The sequence below is a fragment of the Astyanax mexicanus genome, chromosome 21, assembly GCF_023375975.1.
Source record: "Astyanax mexicanus isolate ESR-SI-001 chromosome 21, AstMex3_surface, whole genome shotgun sequence".
Classification (NCBI taxonomy): domain Eukaryota; kingdom Metazoa; phylum Chordata; class Actinopteri; order Characiformes; family Acestrorhamphidae; genus Astyanax; species Astyanax mexicanus.
In genome coordinates this window covers 25,857,115-25,866,099 of record NC_064428.1, presented here as the reverse complement: position 1 = coordinate 25,866,099, position 8,985 = coordinate 25,857,115, and the positions used below count along the sequence as shown (strand labels likewise).

Here is an 8,985-nt window from a genome sequence, read left to right as displayed (position 1 = left end):
GCTAAAATAAGAAAAAAGATGCAGAGCTTTCAGACCCCAAATAATGCAAAGAAAACAAGTTCTTAATAATAAAGTTTTAAAATGTTCAGAAATCAATTTTGGGTGGAATAACCCTGGTTTTTAATCACAGTTTTCATGCATCTTGGCATGTTCTCCACCACCAGTCTTACACACTGCTTTTGGAAAACTTTGAGCCACTCCTGGTGCAAAAATGCAAGCAGTTCAGCTTGGTTTGATGGCTTGTGATAAAAGAAACTCGTCATTTTTAAGTGATCTCCTATTTTTTAAAATTAATTACAACAGTATTCTGTAAAAAATCATGATTAATCACACTCTTTCTTGATAATGGGTATTTACTTATGAATAAAACATTCAGTGTTAGATCATCTCAGATTTGTTTTATTGGTGCCAATCCCTTCAAGAATTAACTGTATTAATTACAACAACATTGTGTGGCTAAATAATGGATAAAATCACACTACAAAAAGGAAAATGCTGGTATTTAACTGTATTTTTGATAAAGGGGACAAAAATAATGGTGTAATTTGATATACACATTTTTTTACTGTATTTTAATATCTAATTTAATACTTTATTAAATATGCTCCAGCTCATCCCACATCACCCCAAATCACCCATCTCAGTTTTAGGGGTTTAGGTCAGGGGATTATGGAGGCCAAACACTTTTTTTTTACTATGTAATTCCTTATGTGTTTTCATTGTGTTCATGTATGTTATTAATCTACAATGTCTTTCATTTACATTACAGTTTACATTGACTAGTGTTATTGTGAGATGTTATGTTTTACCTTAAATGGTCTGTTAATTGATTAAAAGACAATTAGTCACACAATTTGTAATTTGTAATTTGCAATGAATCATGTTAATAATGGACATTTAAATGTAAAATAAAAGAATCCATGTAAGATTTTCACAATGGGATAGTCTTTAATTTATTATAATATATTTCATATTTATTTATACTCAAAAATGTCTGTCAGCAAATAGTGCAAGTTTTGTACACACATATAAACAAACAAACACACACAGTCCTAAATTCTAAAAAACAAAAGTCCAGTCTTCAACAATTAATATAAATTTTATACACAATTACCCTTCAGATGTTTAAATATTGCAAAGTTTATAATATTGTTATACTGTTATATTTTTACACACTGTAAACAGAGAAAAAGTGTTTACCAAAAAAAATCCCCCTACCAAAACAATCTATCTGTCTTTATTTGAACTTCCTGCTTTCACATTTCCCTTGAGATATCAGCAAATTGCATAGTTTTTTATATTATTCTATAACGCTTCACTTTACAACTACTTTCACAATATTCTTAACTGCATATAAGATATCATTATTCCATTAATACTGCACAACAGTATTCAGTCCTATAATACACATAACATTTCTTTGGAAAGTTAAGAATTAACATTTTGTATTTATTTGGGGTTGAATTCATCCAACACAGGCTCTGAAAAACATAAGACAACAGCTGTTTCAGAAAAAAAAACATTACACCATTAAAAAGAACACTGAGAACACTACACTGCTGTAAGACAAAATCTACCCACCTGGAAACTCAAACTCTGGAAATGCTGTGAGGTCTCCATTACCATAAAGTCTTTGAAGCTTAGCCAGTTCCTCAGAAAACTCTCTCTCGTACTCTGGGCCGGCATCAACCAGCCCATCATGGGCCCTGAGGGACAAGGCAGAGGAACAGGCATTAAGAAAGCTGGGAAATGGGTGGCGTACTGAATTAAAATGAAGTGGTTTAGCATATTGTTAACATGAATGAGATTAAAAGAGCAGATTTGTTTTTGCAGTTCATGGAAATATTTGGTACCTACTTGCTCTTAGTGGAGTATTCACGGATCTTATCTAGGAACAGCCTCTTTATTGGATCCAGATGTGCTGAGGGAAAGAACCAAAATAGTTACATCTTATCTTCTTGTACTAAAATGGACTGGTGTAGTTGAATAGTGCAAACAAAGGTAGACACTGATTCAGAATCAACATTTATTTTCCTCACAGTAGTTAAAATAAATCCGTTGAAAACATAAAAATAGGAAACATCCATTCTTGAATACACACGTGCTACGGAAAATGGGGCTTTAATGGTCTGTTTACATCTAATCTCTTTATGTAACAAGTATCTGAATTGCATTCCTGTTCTAAGTCACATGCATTTACATTTGGTATTCAAGTGCATCCCTAGTTAGGGTGTGTTTATACTGCCAGTGCAAATCAGTTTTTTGACAAATCCAGCTCAAGAAATTGCAAATAGGATCCAAAACATATTTCGAAGTGGTTTGTAATGAAAAGTCATAAGTCATGTCAACAGATTTGCCTGCAGTCTAAACATTGCCTTAATCAGACTGATTGGTGCATAAGATTGGTGCATAAGACAGAATATGCTAAATTGCTTGTTGCACAGAAGTTATCACTAGTGTTTTAGTTGTATTGGGAGAAGTTTTGGTTGTTGAATGCTTCTTGGAAAGACAGATTCGATTGCACTGCTACAATGTAACTCAAATGCTTCTCAGACAATCCAGACCTGAAGTAAAGGAATTGGATTTGTTGGATTTGATCTGTTTTAAATTTGTCTTGAGTGCTTTTCCAGACATAATGATACTCAAAACTTATAGAGTCACTAGAATGAAGCTACAAAATGACCATATTTAATTCCATAACAAATCATCTGTGTGTGTCAAACATCCCCACACTTGATGCAAAGGTTCCCCCAAACAGTTCTCTTTAAGGATATGAGTATGGACCACACATGCAGATCTGGAACTGGGAGGCAAACTCAGGAGACTTTCTGGATGGAGTTCAGGGCAGCTTTGAGGTGGGTGTGTAAAGCTGAGCACCCCCATAACTGAGGTCAGTATTTGAAAGAAGAGAGCAGACAGGGTGGTGGTGGGTGCAAAGTACTTTGATCCTGAGGTGAGGTAAAATAATGGTGGGATATATATATACATATGGCTAGGGAGTAGGAAAAGTGTACCCCACATCAATGCATTGGCAGCCAAAAATATCTGTATGCTCCAACATACAGAACATTTTATATACTGAGGAGTTGAGGAGTGAGGAAGATTAAATGATGTCATGGCCAACACAGACTCTCCAGACTGAAACATCACTGAGAACTTGTGTTGGGAGACTTTGGGGAGAACATTTCAACCTCTATAAAAGGTCACAAAATAGGTTGATGCAGTCATCAAGACTAGATGGAGAGGTACATATGTTTTAGGTCCATCAATGACATCTGATGTTTGAGCAATCAGATGTCATCATAACTGCCAGTGGATGCACAACCATACTAACATATTGGACCAGAAAAAAAGCAATAGATACCCTCTGAGTCCCTGAGCACTCCCGCTTTGTCTGTTGTTAGTTCCTCATCTGCAAATTCCTCATTGGTTGGATCCGGATCTTGGTCCAATGACACTTTGGCCATTGCAGACTTCTCTTCAGCGTGACTTGTTGAATCCTCAGGGATTTCTGTTTTTGGCTGTTGATTTGCCCTTTCTACAGGTATAATGTTTGAGCTGAAGTCGGACATGACTGCTTTTTCAGGTGAAGCATCCGAGGATGACATTTTCTCGAGACCAGTTTCTTCAACAATGGTGTAGTCATGTGGAACCAAGGGTGCAACCTCTCTTATTTCTAGGGTACTTGCAGAAGCAACAGTCCCTTCTTCAGTAAAGGTCTTTGAGGAAGACGCAGTCGAACTCAGTTGTCCGCATTCTTGGATCTGTGCTCGGGATGCATTTACTTCTGAAAGTGCATCTTCTGAAGTAGATGTAGGTACAGAGGCTGAACCCTTTGGGACACGAATGATTTCTGCACCTTCAGGTACTTGAGTGGGCTTGGAAAAGTCATGTCCTGCATGAGGATGTTTCTGAGAGTAAACCTCAGGAGGAGTAACAGGGATATCTACACTGACAGCGCCGACAGATTGAGAGTTAACCATTTCTGTAGTTACCGTGCCTGTAGCTGAAAGGACCCCAACAGAAGGCTCTGTAGAAGCTTCGTCATCTGAATTGACCTCCTCAGAGTAGGTGACATCTATAGGGACAGGGACAGCACCAGAGTCCGTTTCAGAAGTTGCTTTAAGGGGACTTGCCCGTTCATCAGGGTTACTCTCTGGTTCAGATGTCCTTCCTTTAAATGATGTGGCAAGACCTGAAAATTCTGAAGAGGAAGACGCTTCAGGAGCAAGATTCTTGGTGGCTGTAGGTGCTGGCACTCTCTTGTGACCTTCATTGACAGGAACATTCCCTTGCTCTCCAAATGCTGTAGTGTCAAACAAGTCTTCAGCAGTGGAACTAGACGTGGCTAGTGTTTTTTCTGCACCTGACACCTTATGAGTTTCATTTTTCAGGGAGTCACAGTGAGTGGTTGCAGCAACAGGGGTCACCTGTACTGAAGAACTTGCAGCCGTCGCAACCTTTGGTGTGGTAGCCACAGAATCGCTTGAAATAGCAGACTGTTTTAATGCAGGATGTTTGGCAGTTTTTGTGGCAGCTTTCATAGCAGCTTCTGCAATTACTGACTGTTTGGTTGATTTAGTGTCACTGGTCTTTTGCAAAATCAATTTGCCAATATCGATTATCGTTTTGGGCTTGGCCTTCTCTAGAGAGAAAAGATCAGATAAAGAACATATAAGTACTGATCAGCATCAATAATACAAGACATTCAATCAGCATTAAGATCTTAGAGGAAATGTATTACTAAGGATCCTTTGTGAATGCAACACAAAGAAATGTTAATCTATACATTCTATATCTGTCTATATTGTGTGGAGTATCAGAAAAGGTTAATTTAGAGTGAAGATGCACCAAACTTAACATTGTAGCGAAAACCAAACAAAAAGAAAGAATACAGAAAAATGTTTTCACATTTTTATAAAATTTGCCAATTTTTCCACTATTATTGTTGTCTTGCTTTTCTAACGAAAAAATAAAGTCACATCTATACCTAGCTAGCTAAATCAGTAGTGCTACTCCAATCGTAAATTTACACTAGAAGTGATATTCCAATCATACATTTACCTTAGAGGGTGCTATCTTAACTATATATTTACCTCAGTAGTGATATTCCAATCGTAAATTTACCTCAGTAATGCTATTGTAATCATACATTTACCTTTGTAGTGCTACACCTATCATAAACCTACCATAGTAGTGCTATTTCAATTATACATTTACCTAATGAGTGCTATACCAATCATCCATTTACCTTAGTAGTGCTATTCCAAAAATTAATATACATCAGTTGTGATATTCTGATTATAAATTTAGCTCAGTGGTGCTATTCCAATTATACATTTACCTCCACAGTGCTATTCTAGTCGTACATTTTTCTTAGTAATGCTATAAAGCTATTCCAATTATATATTTACCTCAGTAGTTATATTTCAATCATAAATTTACCTCAGCAGCACTATTGTAAATTATGAATTTATTTCTGTAGTGCTACACCCGTCATACATTTACCATAGTAGTGCTTTTCCCATTATAAATTTACCTTAGTAGTTCTTCATCAATCATACATTTAACGTAATAGTGCTTTACCAATCATAAATGTATTCTAGTTATGCTATTGCAAACATACATTTACCTTAGAAGAGATTTTCTTGTCACACATCTAGCTAGCTAACTAGCTATAAATTTACTTAAGCAGTGCATGTGTTGGCATAAATGTACCTCAGCAGTGATATTCAAGTCATGTGTAGCTAGCTAGTTAGATAAGTTAGTTCAGCTAACACTGTACATCCATTTTGTGAAGAGATAGTAAACTGATGTGCGTGATAAATTATATTAAGTGCTTTATTTAATTTAAATTATGTGGGTAGAGGGTAAAACTTTTGTTTGTTGGCAGTACTGAAATAATTGACACATTGTAGAACTGACTTAGTCTTTTTGCTTAGTAGGCCAAACGCCACAAAGTGACTTTTTGCTACTTTTAGACAAATATTTATGGTTGCCAAATATTTGTGTGCATGCCTAATTTACAGGTAGGAATACATTCTACAGCAAATAATAGGTCAAATTACAGGAACTTACTTATACTTGTGTATCTGACTGGTTTGTTGAGATTCCCAGATTTGGTACAGAACTCCATTACACTCGGTCTTCCTCTTAAAATGCCAAATGAGCTTTCTAGACGCAGGCGCTAACAACACAGAAGATAAAACCAGACAATGTGAACACAAGAGAGACAAGTTTCATCTTCTCTGTAAAAAAAAGAAAAAAAGAAAAACGAGGGGTAAGATAAGATGCATTAGTGCCCAAGTTACTTCCTTTCTTGCTATCTCTGGTATGTTGTTGAATCTAGCTACCCTATTTTTATGTTTACCATTCCTATCCTACGTATCGCTTGCAAATGTAACCATTTTGTTAATAAACTTTGTTAAATACCTGTGCTTGTCTACGTCTCGTCTGGCCTGAGTGACAATCAGGCCTTTCTCGAAAAGAAAACATGCGCTTTTCTGAAGGACCGAGTTTATTCTGTGAAAAAATGAACTTTTAATAACTCTAACTCACACTGTGTTGCTGTGGGAACTGCATCACTAGGAAACCGACACTCCAGTAGTCTATGGGTGTCACAACATGACTCATTTTAACCTTTATTTATGGACAGCATTTCTGGAAAAGCTCTCCTATTACTGCAACTCAGATCATGCCACGGCATCTATCTTACTTATAGGATATGGATAAAAGTAATGGGACAATCTGCTTGCTCATTTCTCTGAAAAAAATCAAAGGTACTATGCTGTTTTTGTTGGAATAACAGTCTCTACTCTCCAGGAAAGATTTCTACCATATTTTGGAGGATTGCTGTGAGAATTTGATTGCATTTAGTGAGGATAGTGTCTGACCAACACTTCACCTTATCCCAAACTCCACAACTTATGCAAAGGTATTATATGGAGCACCATCTACCATCTTACAATTTGTATCACCAACTATCAGCTTTCAGAAGATGTCCAAAGAAAACATCTTTGCAACTTGGTTTACGTGCTATTGGGGAACCGGGAGGGCACAGATATTTTTTAATTATGTTATGGTCTGACCTAGACCAGGTCATAACATCAGGCTCCTGCTCCCTTTCTCTGTTTCACTTCTTTATACTACGTCAACATGAATCACAGAATCTAAACGGCTTAAAAATGTGTTGAAATGTCTTTTAGATTCCTCCTTTCTTTGGTTCCTCCTCTGCAGGGTATGGTAATGGGGTACACAGTGGTGGGGGAGTACCTCTCCTAGGCCCTTTCCCAGTCGGGGCAGGTGCAGTCATTTGTTTGTGCCTGCAGGATGTCCCATTTCTCATTCTGATGTTCACAGGGGTGCTCAGAAATAAACTATACACATTCTTACATAAAGCAGATGTCTCTTACCCAAATTTCCTAGGTTAAATATTGGTTAACACTCAATATCAGGCCAATGTTATCCCAACGTCAAACACTGGTTGACACCCAACATCAGGCCAACGTAGTCCCAACATCAAACATTGGTTAACACTCAATATCAGGCCAATGTTATCCCAACGTCAAAGATTGGTTGACACCCAACAATAGACCAACAAAGGCCCAACGTCACTGGTTGACACCCAACATCAGGCCAACATAGTCCCAACATCAAACTTTGGTTAACACTCAATATCAGGCTAATGCTATCCCAACGTCAAAGATTGGTTAACACCCAATGTCATGCCAACATAGTCCCAACGTCAAATACTGCTTGGCACCCAACATCAAGCCAGCGTATTCGCAACGTCAAACATTGGTTAACACCCAATGTCCGGCCAACGTAAAGATTGGTTGACACCCAACATTAGGCCAAACGAAGGCCCAACGTCAAACACTGGTTGACACCCAACATCAGGCCAACGCAGTCCCAACATCAAACATTGGTTAACACTCAATATAAGGCCAATGTTATCCCACCGTCAAACATTGGTTAACACCCAACATCAGGCAAACTTAGGATCACTGGCAAAAATGACGTTAGACCAACGTGATTTGCCAACGCAAACAATGACATTAAGCCAACATTGAGACGACGTATACTTGCTGTCTGGGATGTGTCTGTGTACCGAAGTACATGGAAACATCACCCACGCCTATAACACAGTTGAACTTGAGAGGGCGCTGCAGAGGTGGACCAGAATAAAAGCGTTTTTAAAAGGTTTTTAAAGGTTAGTAAAGGTTATTAATTTTTTAATCAGGACTGCTATGTTTTATTACTTTAAAGGAACTAATTTCAGCTATTAATATAAACAGTATGGTTTAGGGTAGGGGTGGGCAATATTATATCGTATACAATATATTGTGACACAGAAATATCGTGATATTAAAAATCCATATCGTGATAATAGGGCTTTTCGGTCTTAAAAGTAGTCTATTATTTACTGTGAAGCTTTAAGTGTATTTATTGTATAATTGTTTTAGTTTGCAGTTCATATGCATGCACTAAATATTCTGCATTATTTTATGCTATATTATTTAATTTGCCACATTATGATTATGCTGTTATACTCTTATACTATATTCCTGAAATGAATTAATTCTTTTTCTGTTTTCCTATATCGCCAAGTATATCGTTATCGCAAAAATACCCTGAAATATCGTGATATTATTTTATAGCCATATCGCCCACCCCTAGTTTAGGGTTTAGTGGCCCTTTTGAAGTACCTGCTCACTCAGGCGCCCCACTCTGAGGAAAGGTGCTGCCATTCCTGGAGTGTGCAGAAAACCAGCTTCCACTGCTGGACGTTTCCTCCTCCTGTTCCACCAGACTGAACACATGAAGAGAGAACAGAAAATACCATAATATAACTACAACACTACTCCAACATTATGAGGCTAGTACAAACGTCTGGTTTGCAGTGTTGAGCATATATACATCAGTGGGAAAGCTACTGTGGAACAACAACAGCACAGTTATGGAGGAGGAATAGTAGGTCAGTAA

At 37.4% G+C, this 8,985-nt stretch overlaps 1 protein-coding gene across 1 annotated transcript; it reads right to left on the bottom strand.

Annotated features, from left to right (window-relative positions):
• Positions 1 to 938: 938 nt before the first annotated feature.
• On the bottom strand, positions 939 to 8,807 carry LOC103024042 (uncharacterized). Its single transcript, XM_049470017.1, has 6 exons — positions 8,709 to 8,807; positions 6,079 to 6,187; positions 3,365 to 4,645; positions 1,858 to 1,921; positions 1,582 to 1,706; positions 939 to 1,481 (listed from the first exon to the last, which is right to left on the bottom strand). Exons 1-6 carry the CDS (start codon positions 8,748 to 8,750, stop codon positions 1,450 to 1,452), a joined length of 1,653 nt encoding a protein of 550 aa, XP_049325974.1. The 5' UTR covers positions 8,751 to 8,807; the 3' UTR covers positions 939 to 1,449.
• Between the last annotated feature and the right edge of the window lie 178 nt (positions 8,808 to 8,985).